The following is a 23,625-nucleotide window of genomic DNA, read 5'->3' as shown; positions in this document are numbered from 1 at the left end:
ATTTATTCTTATTCTCCCATCCATCTTCCAAGAGAAGATGGCACCTTGAAATATGTTTTTTGTTTTGTCTTTGTATCTCCACCACCTACCACAGTGGCTAGCACATAGCAGTCAATTGATAAAACTTTGCTGAATTGATTTGAAAAATTCAATTTATCTAAAGATAATCAAGGGTGAAAGTGTCATGCTGTCCTAATGTTGATGAATCAAAACACTAGTCTCAGCAAAAAGTAGAATTAGGATAGATTTTGAACATGTTTGGGTTTTTTAACCCAATTTTTAGTCTGTTACCATTTCATAAAAACAAAATTTAAAACTTTGGCTAAGGGACTCATTATATAAGCTCCTCTCTGATTGGAGGACAGAGTACAAATTCCTCGCAATCTCTTCCTTTAGCGAGGGCAGGAACTGGATTTTTGGACTCACTTCACTCTATATCTGTTGCTTTGCCTTGCTTCAACTCCACACAAGATGCCCAGATACCAAGTATTTATTAACGTTCTCTCCCCTCCCCTTTTTAATGTGTCCTTTTGCATGTTGGTTGCTTTTAAGGGCAAAAACTGTATTCTTTATTAACTGTAACTTCAGCACTTGGCACAATATCTAGCAGAAAGTAAGTGCTTAATAAATGTTTATTGCATTGAACTGAATGTTGTAGGCAATGAGAAATAATGAAAAATGCCAGAACTAAAGAGAAAAATCCCACCCTCCCCCCAAAAAAAGCCACATAGCACATTATTTTCCTTATATACAAAGTTAGAATCAAATCCATTAATTATGGTTGGACAGGATAGAAATAATACTCTCATAAGAGTTTTATCATTTTAAGTGGGCAAAGCTGAAACAATACTATTCTAGTTAAGTGCTCAAAGAATGATTTTCCAATTACAGGATGTTTCATAAATACCCTGAGAATTCAGAGTCAAAAAGAGCAAACAATTAGTTGATTGCACTTAAATATGCAGAAAACACTGAAATAAACAGAATCATGACAACTAAGAGCTCTTGAATTTTCATTTACCATTTCCCTTTTAAAGGATGTTAACAAAGATTATAGACTGCCAACTTCTGCCTAAACTTTATTTTTAAAATTTCATTATGAGCTACACATATACATTCTACTATCATGACTTATTCCACTAAATTAAGCATGTTTATGAAGTACTCTGTGTAACATAATTTCATGTTTCATACTATACTTTCTTGCCACCACGGAATTTCTCAAAAGTGATTGTTACCTTTGAAAATCGAGAATTTATCCATTTGGTAAAAGTTTTCTTCTGAACATCATTGTGCTCATCTGGAGGAGGAAAAAAAAAAAAAGAGACAAAGTGTAAGAACTTGTGCCATTGGTTAAGTATGCTAAACAAGATTACTTCTATCCTGGGGAGTTTTAAATTGTCCTATTAGCAAAGTTCATGAAGCATAATGATCCAAGCCTAATGAACAGTGTGATAGCTAAAAAGTTAATCATTTATGGAGTCCAATTTTACTAGAATATCTCATAGAGTTACATTCACCTCTCCTCAGGGATGAGTCTTAAGCTCATGAGTAACTGGACCCAGGAACTGTGCTATTATATAGGTATTCTCTACAAATGATTGAAAAATGAAAATAATCTGGTTCTCTGGTTTAGTACCAATATTACATGCAGGAAATAAAGTTTCAATAAAATAAAAGATCTTCTTTTGTCCCATCATTCCATAAATAAGTTTTAAAAGTTTAAATTCAAAGAAATGTTTGCCTTCCTTTATGAGGGAATACATACAATGCAGAATTTACAAATTCTACAGCACATTCACCCACTCCTGCAGTGTGGAAGAAATAAAAAGAATTGTTTGACATTGATCAAAATAATCTACAGCATTTTATAAGAAGAAACTGAATCTCTTCCCCCCCCCAAAAAAAAAAAAATTAAAAAAGAGGAGAAAGAACAGATTTTCTTTTTTAACGACAACTATTTTCTAAGCAAGATGAAGAAATGTTTGTTCTGAACCTTGTGGGTCATCTTACTGACTTTGGCATTCTTCCAACTAAAAGATATGAACATCTCTGTGTCCTGGTAGGGAAACATAACTTAATGGATTGAGCTCTAAACTGTTTACATGGAAAACTTGAGTTCTTATCTTGATTCTGCAACCAGCTATATAAGTAGCCTAGAACAAATCATTTAGCTATTTTCTATCCCTAGTGAATTTTAAAAGATCATATGTACACATTTCTAACAACTTTACTTTTAAAATACTAAATGATAAGGTACCATTAGAGATCAGAGGATATTAAAAATAGGAAGAACTTTTTAAAAATAATCTAATCCAATGCACGACAGCCTCATTTTACATGAGGAAATGAGTCTCACATTTTAAATCTGTCTCACCTGTACCTTACATCTCTTTAGGAAATAGAACAACTCACCATATAAGAAATGACTGGGAATAAAACTCTAGACATTCCTCTCTTCTTAACTCTTTATTCAAGCCAAGCAAGATAATTACTTATCTGTTAAAGTCAGCCCAGTTGCAAACAATTCTAATTGAGAGGGGAGTAGGAGTGGGGGGATGTTTGAAATTTTCTAGGAGACTGTAATGAGTAAGGGCTATCTCACCAAAATATTAAAGAATAACCACAGATTCTACATATCATATCTATTACTACATATATTTGAGCTTCATTCATTTATTTATCCAACATTCAACATATTAAACAAAGCACTAAGTTAAGTTCAGAGGGAGAACAAAAATAAGACATTCACTAGCTTCAAAGAAATAAACAACAATCCAAATGGATGTTAATCAGTCAAGTAGCACAGAAATGTGAACCACACTGCTCATGATATTCCCCCACACTAGGAACAGACTAAAATATAACTGGAAAATAGTTAACAAAAATAAATAAAACGACAGCAAAGTATAGAATATACTATGTTATTTTTAATTAGGTTCATATTCAGCCAGCAAGGATCATTAAGTACAGAACAAAGGCCTCCATTTGTTTGATTTTCTGATATAGTGCAACTGCAGCATAACTATCATTGTATATGTAAATTCATGAGCAGGTCAAGAAACCTAGGAGAAGGCCTATTAGGTCAATTTTTTTATAAAGGACACATAAGAAAACATAAACAAGAGTCTCATAGGATGGATGGATGGATAGATGTATGGATGGTGTCCTTCTTCCCCACTTTTCTGCTTCCTTTCCTCCATTAGAATATAAGCTCCTTGAGGACAGAGACTAGCTTCTTATTAATTATATCCCCAATAATTAGTTAATACAGTGCTTGGCACATAGCACGGATGAGATTCAATCTACATTGGGAGATCTCATTGTTTTGCTCCAAAAGCCACAATAAATTTTGTCCCGGTTCTAGACATGTTTTAGCTATGGATTTCCAGTCATTTAATATTTGAACATAGGTAATGCCTCTTGCACATAGTTTGTTGAAAGAAACTGAATAGAAACTCATATTTAAAGAGCAGGAAAGTGAAGATCCAACAAAGGAAATAGGAAAGATAGTGTCAAAGAGATAGAACCATGAGGAAAAGCTTCACTGGAATCAACAAAGGAACAGGCACCACAAAACTGAGTTACATAGAACCCTCAAGATCAAGGAGGATGAAAAGGTCCATGAACAGAACTGACAGCCTGTGTTTTGCCTTGCCATATTATACTGCTTAGCAGTTTAACAAGCCAGAAAAAGAATTACCTCCCTCCTCTGTATAAAACTCAAGGAGGCTTCCATTTTTATAGAAACCCTCTTTACACATTCAGACTCATAATTACTTAGAAACCTCTAATGACATATTCAGCAAGCCACCTATGATTTCACAAAATCCGTTTCATTCTAACTCCTTTTTCCACCTTCTGGAAGGAGAATTGGAAATTAAAAGGTCATCGTATAAATATAGCAACTTCATCGAATCAGGTCTTTTACAAATCTATAAAGGTAATTGGAAACTGACTCCTCCAAGACACAAAGGAAGTAACTGGTACCAAAACCAAAAATGCCCTCTAAAAACCTCCTTAATATTAATGATAGTGAGAAGCTGACCTTCCTAAACCCGGAGGACACTGCTAAAAGTACCAGTTTCAGATTTCCTATTGTTGTTCAATATAAGAAATAGGCAGTTTATCAACCATGATTGCTTCTATGCTACATAATGCATTTTCTAATAATTTTGTCGGATAGAATTTAAACTAGGAATCTTTACTAACTGAAGTTCTCCCAGTGTAAGGCAGCTCCTTTTCACAAGAAACATTCTTTCCAATTCTATAATATCATGGATTCAGAGCACATGAAAGTTTCAAACCACTATTATTCTCTTTAAAAGTATCAAATATTTGACATTAATTCTAAGCTATTATGCTTGACTCATATAGAACATTATTGAAAAATTTAACTTCAAGACATGTATATTGTTAGAAGTACTTCTTAATCAAATTCCAATTTGCTAAATGTTTTTACTTTTCTATGTTTTATGAAAGCAACAAATAGAAGGGTGCTTGAAGCAATAAAGAAAGCTGTACTCAATGTGTTTTTTGTTATCTGAGCCTCTACAATCCATTTAGTTAAAGTAATCCTTACTTTATTCCTTTACTGGGACTGTATATGTTAACTTTCCTTTTCCCAAAATTACTACAATAATCCATCCATTCAACAAGCATTTATCAAGGTATTACTATTAAACTAGCATAGGGAGACAAAACCTGCCTTGCTCTCAGTAAGCTTATATTCCACTAGAGGGAAAATATGTACATATGTATGTGTATGTGTGTAACACTTATATATGTATATACATATATATACATGTGTGTGTCTGAAATTTTTTAAAAAAGAGTACTTTAAAAATACTCTGAAATAACTCAATTCTTTCTTGCATTACAGGTCCTAATACTACTAAAGAAAAGACTGAGGTTGTTTTAGTAAGTCTTCAGTAAGGAGACCAATCATCTACATGACTATTTTCTTTTTTTTTTTATTATAGCTTTGCATTGACAAAACATATGCATGGGTAATTTTTCAACATATTTAATTATCTTCAATAACAAATGAATTTAAAAGAAAAAGTGGAATTAGCCTAAAACTTTCCAATTATAAAATTATAAATATAACAAATTTCTTCCAGTTAGTGAATTAGAAAATAATCTATATTATTGTATCTCCACCTCAGAAATATCTGAGAGGTGACAATCTGTTCGCAATTAAGTACTGTATTAAGAATGCTAAAATTCTAAATCTTGCTATTTTGGAACTAAAAGACTACCAGGTTACCACACACATACACACACAGATAGAACTTCATAATATTATAGATTTTGAATTGCAAGAGTCTACATCATGTTGGAAATTCCTTGATTTACATAAGAGGAAAATGAGGTCCAGAAAGATTAAATGACTGGCCAAAAGTTGTATATACATAAAATAAGTGGCAGAGACAAGATTAGAATGCCAGCCCTCTTTATTCCAGCACTAGTCTTCCACTGTACCAGTTTTGAAAGAGCTAAAATTATTGTTAAAAATTATTTCAAAGGTCAATAGACAAGATTGCTCAATTTTTCCATATTAATGTGCACAGGTTTACCACATATATTTATTTCTCTGTGTGTGTGTGTATGTGTGTGTGTGTGTGTGTATATATATATAGTCTATTGACAAAGACTGCTCAATTTCTCCATGTTAATGTGCACAGGTTTACCATATATATTTATTTCTCTCTCTCTGTATGTGTGTGTGTGTGTTTGTATGTGCGTGTATGTGTGTATATGTATATATGTGTATATATGTATATAAAATTTGTTTATGTATTTACACACACACACACACACACACATACACACACACCAGGTAAATCCATACCCTACATAAACCCATACCTTAAATTCTATGAGAATTCAAAATAGCTGATTTAACATTTAAACATGAAATTTGGACTATTTTTTTAGACTTCAGATTTCTGAAAATGAGCGAGTTTGTAAAAATTATTCATCAAACAATTCTTATAATTAGAGACAAACACAAAATGGGGGAACTATGTTTAGTTACTTAACGGTTGATTATTTTGAAATCATTCCTGAAAATATTTTGTCTTTCTATGACATGCTCACACAAAGCCAGGTGTTTCACATTGTTGCATAACTTTGAATTTTATTTCTAGAACAAGTATTTATTTTTTTTGTAAGGCAGGAAGAAACAACAAAGCCACTGGCTAAAACTTTTAAGAAAAGTGGTTTGAAATTGTTCCCAAATCCCTGGTTTGATGAAAACGAACAGTACATTTGGCAGGGCAACAAATTTTTGTTTAAATCCAAAATTTGAAACCTGGCAAAGAAATTGAGTTTGTTGGTTGGGGTGAGAAAGATTTTAAGGGTGTGTGTGTGTGTGGGTGGGTGTGTGTGTGTGTGTGTGTGTGTGTGTGTGTGTGTGTGAACTCAGATAAATGTAGATGTCTGAGACACATATACCACTATTAAAAACTATTATATTATTAAAGACATGCTTGGAAACAGTTCTCTAATATATCTCGGCATAGCAATTTGAAAGTACCCAACTGGCGCTAAGTTAATATGAGTTCCATAAAATGCAGATGTCCTGGACAGAAATTTCTACACTTTAAAAGCCAAGGAGACATGTCTTCTTAGATGATTTGAAAGTAGTGTTGTGTTAATTATAGACTGAGCCACAAATACAAAATTTGATCCACCCCTAGAAAGCAGACATCTTCTTAGCAAAAGAGATCATTTTAGAAGTTGAGAAGGCAATTTAGACCACACTCAATTATTCATGTTTTAGAAACTATGTTTAAGTTGCCCCAAAATAAAACTAGTACAAACAACTATGACTTAGTCTTGGCAGCTTTTCCTTCCTTTGCTTCTCCTAGCCCTATCTGCTGGTCTCTGATGGATAACAAGATCATCTTTCAAGAAAACTCTTCTATAATCTTTGAGAGAGAGAAAGAGAGAAAGAAAGAGAGAGAAAGAATGAGAATTTCACAATATGTAATTGTGCATTTGCAGCACAATACATTAACGGGAACTTATCAGTAATTTGAGGGCAGAAACATTAAGAAACTTTGATTTAGAGAAATGTATTTTTACGTCTTAATATACGTAAAGAAATGTTTCCTTTTTATACTCCCAAAGCAAAAAGTGTTGAACAATACCATGTATTTATTTTAAAATAATATGGATCCTTCAGAAATCAAAGGTAGTAAAGGATTTTTTAACATAATATTTTTAAGAACAAATTGAGTAGAGAAATAGAATTTTAGATTTTAATCAAGAAAACACCTACTCACCCCCGAAAAAATGAAACAACATTGTGAATGATCACCAAGAGGCTTCTTATATAGATCTGGCAGGAATAACAAATTCCGAGTCTAACTTGGTCAGTAAGAGAAAAATTAATAAAGTGAATAAAGTTTCAAAGCCACATGCCTAATGAGGAGGAAATTATACCTTTGTTTCTGAAAATGAAGAGACAGACAGAGATACCAGGGAAGAGGAAGGAGGAAAGGAAAAAAAAATTCAAATAATGGGAAATTTTAATAATGTTTTAATTTAATTTAAATGTTTTGATTTAGTTTGACTGCTTTAAATAACATCAACAATTAAGAACAAGCAATTTTAAAAATTATATTTTAAGACTATTTTTAAAAATCACAAAATTCAAATCTGAAAGACACTAAGATATTGTAGGATCCTGGAGAATTCCTATAGAATCCCCTCCACAACATCAATTAATCAACATTTATTAATTAAGCTCCTATTTTGTACCAAGCACTGGAATCAATGAGTAGGAATACAATGAAAGAAACAGTCACTACACACAAAAGAAGCTTACATTCTAATCAGGAGGACAACAAATATCCTATACTCAGAAAAAAAATATAAAAAAGAATATTAGCAAAGAAAAATAAAATGGGAGGGAGGGAAGAAGCATGCACAACTAGTAACCAAGGATAACGGGAAAGGCTGTATTTGAGAGAAGATTGAACTTGAGTTGTTTTTGTAATTGGTTAGAGAAGGGATGATAAGGTTACACTATAAGGGGCAGTCAGATGGAGCAATGGATAGAGCACAGCCTCTGCAGTCAAAAAGGATGGATGACGAAGTTCAAATTCAGCCTCACACACTTACTTACTAACTGTGTTACGTGAAGCAAGACACTAAACTCATTTGTCTTGGCTTTTTCTTCATTCAAATGAGTTGTAGAAGAAAATGGCAAACCTCTCCAGTATCTTTGCCAAGAAAACCTCAAATGGGTTCATGAAGAGTTAGAACTTATTGACTAAATTGATGATAGGAAGGGAGAGGATGATCAAGGCCACAATTCTGAGGAGTTAGCCTTCCCCAAGCAAACGCGATCCCATTGCCAGAGACTGGCGGAAAAGGGGAGTGAGGAATGACATCAAAGGGGTCTGGTATAAAGAAAAGAATAATGGCCTTATTTTTCTCAGTAAAATAAAAAACAGGCCCCTATCAAGTATCTAGGGATGAGAAACTCAGTATTACTTTAAGTAAGCCGTTCCATTTCTGGACACTTCTAATAGCTGAACTTTTTTTTCCTTACATGGAGCTAAACTCTGTCTCCTTGTAAATTCCATCTACCACCCTTCAGGGGCCAGAAAGATCAATTTTAATACTTTTCCATGTAATATCCCATCATATAGTATCATGTTCTCCTCAACTTCCCCTTATGTATTTTCTTTTCCAGAATAAACATCCCCAGTTCCTTCAATAGACAGCCAGTTTGTGTTTATGCTACATGTGATGAAAGGGAAAATGATATATTTGGAAAGAAGAGTGAGTTTGGAGTTTCATTGATTGATTATCAGCTCTGCCCTTTTTTACTTATTTGACAATAGGCAAGTCATTTAAATTCTCTGTGCCACAATCCTAATCTATAAAATAAAGATGTCAATTGGGGGAAAGGAGGGTCCTCTAAGGTCCCTTCTGGCTTCTAAATCAATGGTCCCCGATTACCCTCTTCTGAATGTACTATGTTTTTTTTTTTCTCCAATAGTCCTTTCACAACATATCAGCCCCAATTCTACACAATATTCTAGCTATGCTTACAACAAATGGCAAGTCAACAAGAATTTGTGCCAGGCACTGTATTAAGCACTAGGGAAAGGTATTTTCATTATTATCATCATTGTCACTGATTTCAATTTCTTAATTTAAAGACAAAAATAGTATGTAAAACAAGATGATAGGTAGATGGATAGATATATGATATGATATGTAATACAAATATGATAAACTGGAAATAATACAGAGAAGGCACTAGCATAAATGGAGATCCCAAAAGGTTTTTAAAAGGAAGGTTTCTTGGAAGGTAGGATTTCAGCTGGGATTTCAAAGAAGCCAGGAAAGCCAGGAGACTGAGATAAAAAGGGTGAGAATTTCAGGCATGGGAGAGAACCAGTGAAAAGGCAATAAATCAAAAAGTAGATGACTAAAGTCACTCCCACTCTCACTCTATAATTCCATTAGTGGAACCTAATATTAAATTATCTTTTTTTATCTGTCACATCACAGTCCTGACAAATACCTAAGATAGAGTCCACGAAAACATCTTATTCTATTTCTTAGGAAGTGTTATTTATCCATGTCCTCCATATCTTGTACTTTTGCAGCTAATTTTCTTATGACAAAGTAGAAGATATCACTTTTGACCCTATCAAAATTTATCTTATTAAAGAGAATCATAGAAGAGAAAAAAATCTCAGAGACCATCTAACCTAATATATACCCAAAAAGAAACTCTTTGTGCCATATTCATTAATAAATGGTCACATGTGGTGCTTTTCTTCTTTAAAATATAATCGTTCTCTCTGGAAGCAGGTTTCTCAGAGAGATTTTCTGGAGGCAGCCTTAGTTTCAGTTAAAAGTAATAATCATCCAAATGCAGCCAGGTATTAAAAGTTCAGATCTTTTATTGCTTCCTCCAAAATAGCCCGGTTAGTTTTTCTTAGAGGCCTCTCTCTTTCCTAGGTTCTAAGAGCTCTTGCAGTTTTGTCCTTTGCGTCTGCCTCTGCTTTCTTCAGCTTCCAGCCAGAACCAAGATGAATCTGTCTTGCCTCTGACAGAGGCCTTCTGGTTCTCAATCTCCCAGAGTGCTCTGTGTCTGTCCCAGAGTACTCCTCTCCAATCCTGGGAATGTTCCAAAGTAATTCCTGGCTCTAGCTCAACTCCAACTCGTGGCTTCTTCTGAACTGATGCTCCTCCACTCTGAATCTTTTCAGCTCAACTCTCTTGACGGCTCATGAAGCTCTATTTATGCTCCTGCAAGAGAGGGATTGTGGGACACGAGAGAGAGGGATTATGGGTTTCTCCCATAGTACTCTCTAGCCCTAAGAGCTTCAAGGGAGATGTGAATTCAGATATCTCATACTAAACCCTGAAATCTTCCAAACGTGTAAACTCCAGTGAATACTTAAATACATTAGTGAGCTAGAGGATTTGCTAAGTACCACGCTAAATTAGCACTTTGTAAGGATTCCAACAGTCACCTACATATTAATTGATTAAAATGATTATACAACTCAAAAATACATATTTAGCATTTACTGTGCAAAGTGCTATGGTAAGAGAAAAAGTACAGAAAGACAGTCATGTAGCTTAGTCTAATAGGATAATATGAAACATACAAGAGAATATAAAAAAGCTCCTTAAGGGAATAAAGATTTATTTTTTTTTTGCCGTTTTTCTCCCTAATTCATCCCAGCACTTGTCATATTCCCTGGCATTCATATAATATATACTTTAGTAAGTGTTCATTGGTTAACAGATACAAAAAATAACAGCAGAATAATAAATGTGTGATAATTGCATCAAATAGGTACCTATTCTCCAAATTTCCCTATTCCTGTTTAAGTCACTATCACTCTTTCTCCAAATCACCAAGAAATGTTAGTTTAGAATTATCCTTACCTTTTCCCTCTACCTCACATTCAATCAGGGATCAAATCTTCTCAATTCTGCCCTATAACAAATCTGTCAGTTCGTACTCCTTTTCCTACACTTAACCCATGTTCACATAGAGTATGTTAATATCCTCCTTATTGTTAATTCTTTTTGTCCGGTCTTTGCTTCAAACAAATAGTCCTTAAAACAGTTACCAAAGTCATTTTCCTAGAGTAGAAGTCTCATGATGTCACTACCCACTCAAAAGCTTTCAATGGCTTCAAAAACTTTCAATAGTTTTCTACTGTCTCTAGGAGAAAACTAAGACTTTTCAACCTGGTATTTAATACTCTGCCTCTATAGCCTGGCTACAACCCTTTTCCAAGCCTTATTTCTCATTAAGTAACCTCTGTATACTCTACATTGCAGCGAAATGACCTTGATTTTAGCATTTTATCTTATGCCATGAATTTTCCCAAGGTAAACTTCATTTCCTGAAAAAGCATTCTCTTCTCATCTCTTTTTTTTTTTAATTCTCCCCTTTCAATGCTTTAGTGCTGTTTCTTCCACTAATCCTTCCCTTGAAACTTCATTTCTTAATGCTCTCTCCCTCTATTATCTTGTATTTATGTAACTTTGTACATGTTGAACTCCCCTTCTCCCTCCATGAAGCTAGAAGGTAAAATAAAAATTTAAGGGTAGACATTTTAATTACTGTCTTTGTAGCCCTACTGCCTATAACAGTGAATGGGATTGTTTGGATGAAGTTTCCTATTCTGGGATCATCTGGAAGATGAGGCTTTGAACCCTGGGTTGCAGAGAATCACATAATCTCTAAAGGTCAGACTCTCAGGAAGTTACAGGAAGTGACATGACCCACAGGGAGCAGAAAACAATGATGACCATTGGTCAAGGATGGCTATGTCCTTTTAGTCTATCCAGTGAAAAGGCTCGGGTCCTTTACTATTTAAACCCCAAGAAGCCAGAAGTTGGTGAGGTTCCAAGAGCACATTGCAGGAGCTAGGATGGGTCCCAGGTGTATCTGGGGCTTTCCCTGCAGGGACCAAATAAATGCTTTCTCTTTGTACCTGAAGATGTCTCTGATTAGTTAATTTGGGAAAGGGGGTCTAGCATCTGTCCTGCACATAGTAGATGAGAAGATTAATAAATGTTAAATTAAACAGAATCCCAACATGGAGGGATCTGACCTCAAGAAGTTGTCATGTCTAGCCAAATAGCCTTTGTGTAATGACATTATAAATAATAGCACCTTTAAAAGACCTGAGAATTCTGACCAATCCAATGATCAACTACAGCTCCATGCAATCTAACCGAGAAGTGAGAAACTCAAGATGGATATAGGCTAGTCAAAGCTTGTTTTTAATGGTCTTTCCACATTGCAGGGGTTTTCTTTTTTCTGTTGTTCTTACTGCTGTTCCTTTGGAGGGGGGCAGGAGAAGGAATCAATGTTTGTAAGTTGAAATTTTCAGTTTTTTACAAAGTGGGCAAATTAACAAGCCATTGGTGAAGTTATTATATGAAGTAATTTGGAATTCTACTCAAAAGGTCATCAAGTTGTGACTTTCTCTTGAACCAGCTACCAGGCTATTAAATCTATAATGAGAAGGAGGAATAAATCCACACATACAAAAATATTATAGGAGATTCTTGTAGTGGGTGCAAAAAAAGGTGGGAGGAGGCTCCCATCAATTAAGAAGTGACAACAAATAATAGCAATATAAATGTGATGAAATACTAAGTAGATAAGACTAGTAGTAGACAAGCTTTCCTAATGTTAGAGAAATGACACCAAAATTTGTGTTCACCTTTTCTGAACCTTGAGTTCTCCTAAAGTATGGGAACAAGAGGAATGCTAGGCAAGCTAGAAGTCAAGAGAAGTAGTACAAGTAAGTGGGAAGCAATCTAGTAATACAGTACCATAAGAATTCTTCCCCCCCCCCCCCATTATTATATTGAAGGCTGCATCCTAGGGGACTACCTTGCCTGTCAGAAGTATAAAATATGATTGAATAAGACATGACAATACCTGAATTCACCTTAATGCTACTAGGTATTTGAGGCACTTACATGATGGAATTCAAAGAGAACTGGATGTGGGAGTCAGGAAAACCTGAGTTTGAATTGTGCCTCATATGGTTATTAGCTATATGAACCTGGGCTAATCACTTAACCTCTCTCATCCCGAGTTCCCCACCTGTAAGTGAGTCTAATAAAAACACCTCATAGGATTATTGTAGATTAAATGAGATTCTATGTATGTGCTTGTATGTCCAGATGTGTGTGCATATGCCTGTGCGTGTGCACGTGTATTCTTGACAAACTTACACATCTTAACAAATCTTTAAAAAAAATAAAATCTTAATCCTGCCATTCTAGCCCTATAGTTATTTCCCTTCCAACTGGGAGGGGAAAGACATTGAACATGGAGGACTTCAGAAATCAGAGAATGTACATAGAGTTTTAAAAGAGATTTAAATGGCTTTAATTGGTTTTCTAAGGATTCTCTTTTGGTGGGTCTTTCAAGGAAGTTTTCCTTCTTTAATACAAGTTGACATTGATGAGATGGAAAGAATCCTATCTCAGCGTATTGTGAGTAATATGCCTACATTACAAGGATTCCAGGGTGAAGAGCCTTTCCTAACCCCTCTTAATTCCAGTGCTTTTCTCTATTAATTTTTTTCCTATTTATCCTGCATATAGCTTGTTTTTATATATATTGTTTACATGTTGTCTCTCCCTTTAGATCATAAGCTCTTTGAGGACAGAATCCTTTGCCTCTTTTTGCATCCTGAACACTAAACACAATGCCTAGAACATAGTACACACTTAATAAATATTTACTTATTGGTTGATTGATTAACTGAGAACCACAAATCAAAAAAGTTTTTAAGGTCCCACAGAAAATTGCAGCCCTTCATATAATAAAAATCTTTAACATAAGGGCAACTTACCAAACTCACAGGTGGGTATGGAACAAATAAATATGATAGTAATTAACATTTCTACAGCAAATCCGGGCTTCCAAAGTCATTTCCTCATAATAAACCCATGAAGTAAAAGAGATGAAATGTAATCATGTGGGAAATTATAATATGCTCCATAAATGTCCAAGATTTAGCTACTATTACAGTCTTAATTTTAAAATCAAATGTAATAACCCTTAATATTTCTTTTAAAAAACCCACTTACTTCAAACCTTCAAAAATAAATGATGTCATAAGATATAATAATTACAAAATTCACATTTGGAAGAATCTCAGCAGACATCTATTCCAGTCCATACCCCATTCCCACAAGGAATCCTCACTAACATAAATGAAAAATATGTTATTCTGTCACTGATTTCATCAATGTTGCTACTCTCTCCACCAAAACATTCTGCAACCCCCTTCCATGTCTTTGTAACAAGTCTTCATAAAAAGACCATGAGAAAGTGGTCACTAAAATTCATCATGAGATAGCCAACTCCTACAAGCCCAGTCAGTTACCACAGTCAAATCTACCAGAGTTTCTACTCTATTAGAAATCTTTAAGGACACCAAGTTACATACATGCCCAGTTTTATCTTTCCTCAGGAAATATTACAAGTATAAATGCCCTGATTTTATACTTGAGGAAACTAAAACTCACAATTAAATGACTCATCCAATGTCACAAAACTAGTAAGGAACAGAGTCAAACCTTAAACTTATGTTCATTGACTCCAAATTTCAAGTCTCTACTATACTAACCAAATAAATTCATGTGCTATTCCCTTGTCTTTGTCCCTTCAAACACCACTAAGCCTCTCCAAGGGTGTCAGGAAGACTCAGTTGGGAGAAGGGGAGCAGGGAGAAGAGGACATGACTTCTTATCCTAAATGAAGGACCAGATGAAACCCAACAGTTCTAACAAGATACGTTGCTGGAACTCAAAGACTTTGGCAAGAAAATTTATATATAGTCAGTACTAAAAGCAATAGCTATTTCCACTGGGTGTGTTTAATGGAAGATCCAAAAGGAAGAACATATTATTTCCTGGAGACAACCAAGAGACAGGGTCAGAGAAAATGAGGGAAAGAAATTTGTTTAGTTGATTAGTCATATGTGACTTTTCATGACCCCATTTGGCATTTTCTTGGCAAATATAATGGAGTGGTTTGTCATTTTCTTTTCTACATCATTTTGCACAAGGGTATTATAATAAACAGGGTTAAGTGACTCACCCAGGATCACATAGCTAAGTAAGTGCCAAAGTCAGATTTGGACTCAGATGAGTCTTTCTGATTTTTACCCACTATGCCAAATAGCTACCCCAGAAAGGAACCAGGATTGTATAGTAAGTTTTCCTCATAGACTCCAAGATTGACACCTCCAGACTAGGGCAGGCCATCAACCCCTTCACATTGGGAAATGAAGCTTACTTAACACTTCCAAAATGGAGTAGCCTGCCAGTTTCCCTCACATGAAGGCCAGAATTAACATCTCCACAGCAAAAGTAGGAAAGTGCAAGAAAGTTTAATTTGTAATCAAGAGTAAAAAAGTGCTATTAAAGGTTAGCTATTGTTATGATCATTATTATTTATTAATTTTTGCTAATGCAAAAAAAGCCAATGAAGAGACTATTCCAGTCATTTTACAGGTAGAATAAATTACTAGCTGAGAAAACACCTTTAAGAATATATATCATTTTTCTGCAGCTTACAATCTTGGTGAGCTGTCTAGAGCACTAAAAGGTTAAGTAATTTTCTCATGATCATACAGAAAGTGTGTCTCCAGGTCAGGGACTGAATTCAAGGTTTCCTGCTTCAAGACTGTCTACTTATACCACACCACACTGTCTCCTAATTATAAGTCAAACTTTTTTTGTCTCTCATAAATATGGACTGTAAGATTAAAAAAAAAGTAATAAAATGTGATATAAAATTACACAAGAAAAATTTCTCTTTTTTCAGGTAGAAAAAAAATGGGTACAGGGAACAAAAGAAAAGCAAAGATACAGATGTCTTCATTTCTATCACAGCATTCTGAACAAAAAAAAAACATAACATTTTAAAAAGCAGCATGGAAAGTTTTGGGGTTGTTATCATTAGGGTTTTTTGTTTTGTTTTGTTTTTGACGTTGGGCCATGACAGGTCAAAACCAAATTGAAGCTCATGAGACAACTACCAATGAGATCGTGAAAGGGAAGAAGGAAATAAGAGGCAATACTTAATAATTAAAATACCAAAAAGTCAAGTCCATTAAAATTTAACCTTTTTGTCCAAGATAAATATTCATGCTGAGCAGGAACAACAGAATGGAAAAGAACATCCTGTCTTCACTGTAAAATACAGAGGTAAAAACTTCTTCACAAGGACCTCAAAACTCAAAAATAATGATATTAAAAGACATAAAATTTTGCTTATGTTCCTATAGATCATGTGTTAAATGATATTTTTATATGGTCTTCAAAAAATTTTGCAAGAAATTGAAATATTTATGGAGTATCCCATTTGAAATAAAATACTTTCTAATGTTATTATAAATCTGGACTATATAAGTCCAAGAGGAAACCAGAGAAAAAAGGGGTAATGTGTAGGGAGCAGCTAGGTGGTGCAGTGGATAGAAGGCTGGGCTAGGGATCAGGAAGACTTGTTCATATACACTGTGATACCTAACCTTATCTGTGAAATGAAAATAATATTAGCATTGACCTATCAGGATGAGTGTTAGGATCAAATAAGATAACTACGGTAAAGTGATTAACACAAAAGTAGCACTATATAAATGGAAGCCGTTATTAATGATGATGATGGTGATAATTATTCATGGGTTCCAGAATTTTGATATTCCTAAGAACAACAAGGAAAGAAACATAAACTGACTAGGTCTGAATCCATGCAACCACAGAGCTTTGATTTTAGGCCACAAAATAAATAAATAAATAAATATCAGAAATGATCATGAGCTACCAACAAAATTTTTATAAATTACTAGCTAATCTCATCATAAATTATTTTATCTTAATATAGTTCATTTGATATTTACACAAGAAATAAAACACAATAATCAATGTAAAAATAATTTCTATCCTCTCTGATCCTTTGCCCATTTAACTCAAATATCTCTAAAAGTGACAACAAGACATGTGACTGTCTTTAGTGGCATCAAACTTTAAATTTTAGGAAGCAACCTAAAAGATCACTAACTATCACTAATTCAGCCAATATCATATTTTAAGGCAGCAAATTCCATTAACTATTGATTATATGAAATGATGCTGGCATTCTATTTATCCTAATGTTATTTCATTAATAGATCAAAAATATGGGGGGAAATGACCTCTGAGTTCGTGGAAACAGCTATTTTAAAATGTGATTGATGTATTTTATTTTTATATCACAATCACTTCCAAATATATACTTTACTCACCTCCCCCCTCCATCTTTCCCATTAAGGAGAAAAAAGTTAAAGCAAAGATAATCAATATCTAGTGCATTTTATGCTTAGCAGATTCAAAATTTCATATCCTCTGACCACACTGCCAACAAAGGGAAGGAGGTATATTTTCTCATCCCTTCAATGAAGCCAGAATTGGTCATTATTATAAGCATAGAGTGTGTATTCAAGCTTTTCCTTAGTGTTAGAGTTGTGTTTGTTTTTTGAGTTTTAATCACTCCAAAAAGTAAGTTTTCTTATGTTTCTCTGAATTCCCCTCTTTTTTTTCCATTTCTTACACCACAATAATATTCAATTACATGGACGAATCACAATTTATTTACTTTTTCAAAGAAAATATATTACTACAAATGTTTTAGTGTATATATATGGGACTTTTCTGTCTTTGACCTATTTGGTCATATGTCCTTCAAAGGAGAAAGACATTTTAATCATTTTTACACATAATTCCAAACTGTTTTTCAGAATAGTAGAACCAATTTACAGATCTATCAATACTGTAATAATATGTATGCCCTTCCATAGTCCCTTTTTAAAAATTATTTCCTTCTATCAATTCTGTCAGTTTGTTTTATGTAAAATGAAATATCCAAATAGTTTTGCTTGTGTGTTCTTTTGATAATTGTTTCTCCCTATCCTTGATCTAGTAGGTTCTGATTTTACATTTTTATGTTAATTCTCAATATTTTTGGATATCATATCCTTAACAGAGATATCTGATGAAAAAAAAAAAATTCTTTTGGTAATAACTTCCTTTAAATCTCACTTGTCAGGGTCACATAGCCAGAAAGTTTCTGAAGTTGGATTTTAACTCACAAAGAAGGGCTTCCTGACTCCAGGCCCAGCAATCTACTCTGCCACTTACCGATCTGCCCTGTAGCAAGATTTCAAACAGAATAGATCATTTTCTCAAAATGTTTCATGTATGTAAGAGCCATCTCAAATGAAGGGAATAGGGTTCAAAGGATTGCAAAGTTAGAGGTAGAAGGGCCAGACTAGGTCATCTAGTTAAAACTCCTCATTTTATAAATAAGGAAACTGAGGCTAAGAGAGATAAAATACTTTCCACAAGATCACATGGGTAGTAAATTACAGAGGAAATATCTGAAACCATTTCCACTAAATCCAACACCAATGCGTTTTTCCACTGGATCACAACAGTTACTTGCTAAAAAGAAAATTAGTTAAGATATTTTTCTGAGGTGTTTTTCCAAAGGATATGAAACAAATCAGTTTTCAGATCACATGGCAGAAAGGTACTCTACTGGAAAGTGACACTAAAAAGAAATTGACACTAGATATAACTATCATTAGATATAGACACAGATAGGGTATCTGCAGGAACTGATAGGACAGCAATTTCTGCTTTTGACCCTTTTATCCTTGCACCATCTACTCTAATAAATTCACTCAAGAACTCCAACACAGTCTTCCTCAGAGAGCTCATCTAGTCTACCCACCTCATCTTACAGTCTTAGAGACATCTGGTCTAATCTAATCACCTTACTTTATAGATGATGAAACTAAGACCCAGAGAAGAGAAGTGACTGGCTTAAGTGTCAGAGGCAGTGTTGGAATCCAACATCTTTCTGATTCCCCACAATGCCTCCATATGTTCAACTCCAAAGTCAGATAATTACTAACTGGGTAGCTCTGAGCAAGTCACTTGATTGATTTTCCAGAATGGTTCTGACGATCAAATGATATAATGCTTGTAAAGTGCTTAGCACAGAACCTGGCACTTGGCATGAACCTGATAAATGGTTGTTCTCTTTTCCTTCCTTCTTATTCATTTAACACTTTCAAATCATGACTCTACTCACTTAATAATCTTGTCAAGGCTGAAGGACATATCTTCTGGAGATGGTATCCCCTCTCTGCCTTTGCCCTATGCTATCCTGTACTCCAGAAAACTCATATCTTTAATGCTAAATATTAACACTTAATTTACAATTCTCTATCCCACAAGATGACCTATAAATATCCTGAGTGACTTTATATTGGCAGAGGTCAAACTATCAAACATGTTGCACCTGACAAATTTCTTGACTTCCCAACTCCAGTAATTTTAACCACCATGACATGTACTTACTATTATGACCACAACTTGCCTCTGACATCACCTGGTATGTGTAAGATTTCTCTACATATACCATCTATCCTTTGTACATGGCAGATCCTCAACAAATATTCATACATTTATTGAAATAAGTTAATCACTTAATTATGCTATATTAATCAGGCATTATTTACCTTTACACAAACCATGCTGTCTTTCTTCCAAAATGTCATGCTGAATTAGCTGCTCTATCATATTGCCCTTTATTTAAAAACCTAACTGGTTTTACAACTCTAACTCACAGTTCTATAGTTCTCATGGTCCCCTGGGAAACACTGTAATGGAGACTACATCCCTTACCATACTCTATCCAACCTTTAGAATTGTGGCTACAATCATTCTGCAATTTCATCCTTGACTTTCCTCCAAACTCTCCAGTGGTTTTAAGTCATTTATCTACATATAGTTTGTTGATTAGCCCTGCTAATCATGTATGTAAGTGTATGTAATATACACTGGGTATATTTATCATCATTTGAATTATCCATCTCTCTATTAGGGAAAGTAGTATGGTACAGAGAAAGTGCTCATGGATTAAAATCCTAGTTGTCATTTACTAGCTGTGGAACCTTGATCATGTCTCTGACCTCTTAAAGACTCAGCCTCTCCATTAACTCAAAAACCTGCCTATTTCAAGATTCAATTTCAGAATGAAAACTTTCTAAAAAAAATCACAAGATCATTTAATACTTTCATTATTCTGCTAGCTTTTTATACCATGATCTTCAAATTGTCCCACTAACTCTCAGCCATACTTCTTATTTAAAAGCCTCTTACTACTAGGAGGAAACTTAAAAAAGAAAAAGAGTAAGATAGGCACTCTTATTCTAAAAGAAAAGACTTCTTAAAAGTGCAAAAAGATGTAAAATTATACAGTTTAAAAAGATAAAATGCCCACTGATTCATTCAAGTAGGAATATATAATCTTGTATGAGTTTTTATGAACAATTGTTTTTTTTTCCACATAATCTTGGGTGACTTAGAAATCCAACACAATTCTGTTGTTGTCTTTTTAATTATTGCAAAAATCAAATAAATCCACTGCTGGGAAAAAATGACTATGAGAAATACTTATACGGACACTCTAAAGCATAACTCCAAGCTACAAGGAATAGCTCCTCAGTTCTGGGAAACAACACACTGGCATGAAACCAAAGATTGGGTGGATCAGAAACTGAGGTTAGGAGGCAAAGCAACACCCACTAACAGTCCTACGATAATGCCTGTAGCTCCTGACCAAAGAAGAAATTAGATACACATTCACTATGGAAAGAAATGCAGATTACGCATCAATATTTCCAACCACACAGATAATAAATTGGCCAGCAGCAGCATTTTCAAGAACGATATATATATATATATCTCTCTGTGTGTATATGCCCACACTGATGTAAAAATATAAAATTACATATGTGGGGATAGAGGAAAATATATATATGTATATGTATATAAAATAATATGGCCTAACTATTGAACAAATTTTAATTTTTATATAATTTACATGTAATACATCAATTTGTATATAAAATATTATGACAGCATGCTATCATATTACAGTACATAAAATATATGCAAATTTTTCTTTTTGGTGGTTAAGAACTTTGGTTTAGATTGCAATGAAGTAGGGATTTCCTTCTGAGGAAAAGAAAAATAATTCTACAGCTTATAGCATGAGTTGCCAAGAAATTAAATGATTCTTTTGCCCAAAATCATAAAACTAATAGGTGTCAGAAACAAGTTCTGAATCTAGGTCTTCCTAACTTTTAGGCCAACTCTCTGTCCACAATGCCAACAACAATTCATGTAATATTGACAGTTTGGAGTGATCAAGAGCTACAGTACTTGGTTAATTTGGGGAAGCAAAGTATCAAATCAATGTAAACATTTAGGAGACTATTGAGATTCTAGGTGTTAACAGACTTCAAATAAAATACTAACAAACATATTATAAATGTATTCAGTATGCCTGATGGGTATATGTATGTGTGTGCATACATATGTTCACATACACACATACTACCAGTACCATCTTGTTAAATTACACATAAAACATGCATTACATAGATATTGTTAAATTACTGAATAATTGTTTAAAAAAATTTTTTTGAACCAGACCTGTGATTTTCTTTCTATAACCACATAAGAAAATTCCCTCTGCCAACATATATACCACCTGTCCCAAAATTTATAACCTCAGGGAGCTGCCTGTAGGACCAAAGCTTTCCTGTTTTGAATCTTAATTTTCTTTCAGCTACTCTGCCCTGAAGCTTTAATTACAAAGATTTTCATTTTAAAAAACAGCAATAATAAAAAATTTTTAAAGTACAAATAGTTCAGATGATTAATGGTAGTAAAACATAAAAATATTAACCACATACAATTTATTTTGTGTATATATTATCATGAGGCAGCAAGAAGTGTAGTAGCAGATACCAGAAGATCAGGCTGGCCTTGGTGTCAGGAAGACCTGGTGTTTTGAGTCCTTTTTTTCTGACAAAAACTAGTTGTATGACAAGAGAGTCACAAACTTCTCAATGCCTCAGGCAACTGTCGGAAACTGATTTATAGAATTGTAGATCTTCACCCCAGCAGGGTTTTCCCCAGACTATCAGTAGAATAGAGAATGAGTTACAGCCTGCACAGGAGGATCAGGACTAAGTCACTATTGGCAATAATGAGACATTAAAAAGGAACCTCAGGTCAGTTAAGATATCAGAGGAAAAGGCAAGCAAGGGTATGCAACCAAGGAAGCAGGCTAAATCCCAGAATATTAGGGATTAATAGAGAGCCAAGAAAATAATCTACAGGCCAAATATTTCACTAGGGGTCAAGACAGAAAAGCAGGAGCAAACATACTTGTCAGAAGTCAAAGTAAAACAGATCAAGGAGCCAGGTAAATAAGGAGAATAAGAAGTATGCAATTTCTGTCAATCAAAGCTTAGTATTCTTAAGGATCATGGTTAAAAAAAAAATCTGGTAAATAAATGAGAATCTCAATAAAGAGGACTATGAATAATAAGTACAATAAAGGTTTATGTGATATAAAAAAAGTTTACAAAATGCTTCTATCATAACCACATGCGATAGAGAATATAACTGTTACTCTACCCATTTTATTGATAGATAAGAAACTCAATAAGGCTAAGCAGCTTTTCCAAGAGCATGTGAATAATAAGCAAGCAGAACAAAGACTGAGTAGGTCCTTTGATACTACAGTTAATTAATCCTCTTTCTAAACACAACATGCTTCCTTCCCAATAACAATGCCTTGAGAATGATTTAAAAAACAACAATGTATATTGTACACATGTAAAAGGGGCATGTCTTAACTAAAATGGTAGAGAAATTCATGATTCCAAGGAAGTTTTTTGACTAAATTTTTTGAATCACTGTGTGAACTTTACATTGAACTACTAATAAATCTTATTAATAATTTCTAAATGGCATTCAAATCATTTCTATTGTTATACTGTAAAGTAAAAGGAAAATAAATAATAGGAAAGACAAAACAAAACAAAATAAAACACTTTAATTGTGACGAGGGAGAAACTAAAGGAGATCTCACCATTCCCAATGGGACCTTCTTGGGGTAGAACTAAGGGATTATAGGGAGCTACTTTCTCATGGATTGAAAGAGCAATATAATACAGGACACCAAGCACCGTTTCAAATAAGAGAATGCTAATCTATTAACCCTCATTATTCCTTTTTGCTTCTATTTAATGCTCAACATCAGTCATTAAAGCCCATATCTATAAATAATTAAGATGCACTTATGGAAAATATTCTGATATTAAATAAAAGTGACTAAAATATATAGAAGTATTTACAGAAAAGACATAAATCAAAGATGGAGAGCTAAAAGGGAAAAAAAAATCTATAAATGCCCAAAGGCCTGCCAAGAAACAATATATTTTATGTTGCAGAATATGCAAAGGAAGCAAAAAGAGGGGGAAAATAAAACACTTGGAAGGCCTTATATCACTGTACACATCTGGAGATGTAGATCTTTAAATGTTTTCCAAATGCTGAGAAGTTGCTGTGATAGGTATAATTTCACAAACCCTAATTCTACATGCCATGGTCAATCTTTTTATCTGCCTGAGACCACAACCAAGTTAGGTACTGCCTGAATAGGAAGTAAATAAATAACAGAGCAGA

The 23,625-nt window shown here is 34.1% G+C and overlaps 1 protein-coding gene across 1 annotated transcript in view; it reads right to left on the bottom strand.

Moving 5' to 3' along the window:
- UTRN (utrophin) overlaps positions 1-23,625 on the bottom strand; it is a 559,804-nt gene that overhangs the window by 500,950 nt on the left and 35,229 nt on the right. Inside the window, exon 2 of the mRNA XM_051997902.1 lies at positions 1,239-1,300. Within this exon, the coding sequence (XP_051853862.1) occupies positions 1,239-1,300 (62 nt within the window). The remainder of the gene's footprint in view (positions 1-1,238; positions 1,301-23,625) is intronic.

Source organism: Antechinus flavipes, chromosome 4 (assembly GCF_016432865.1).
Source record: "Antechinus flavipes isolate AdamAnt ecotype Samford, QLD, Australia chromosome 4, AdamAnt_v2, whole genome shotgun sequence".
NCBI lineage: Eukaryota > Metazoa > Chordata > Mammalia > Dasyuromorphia > Dasyuridae > Antechinus > Antechinus flavipes.
The sequence above is the reverse complement of the archived record's forward strand: the minus strand, read 5'-3'. Positions and strand labels throughout refer to the sequence as shown.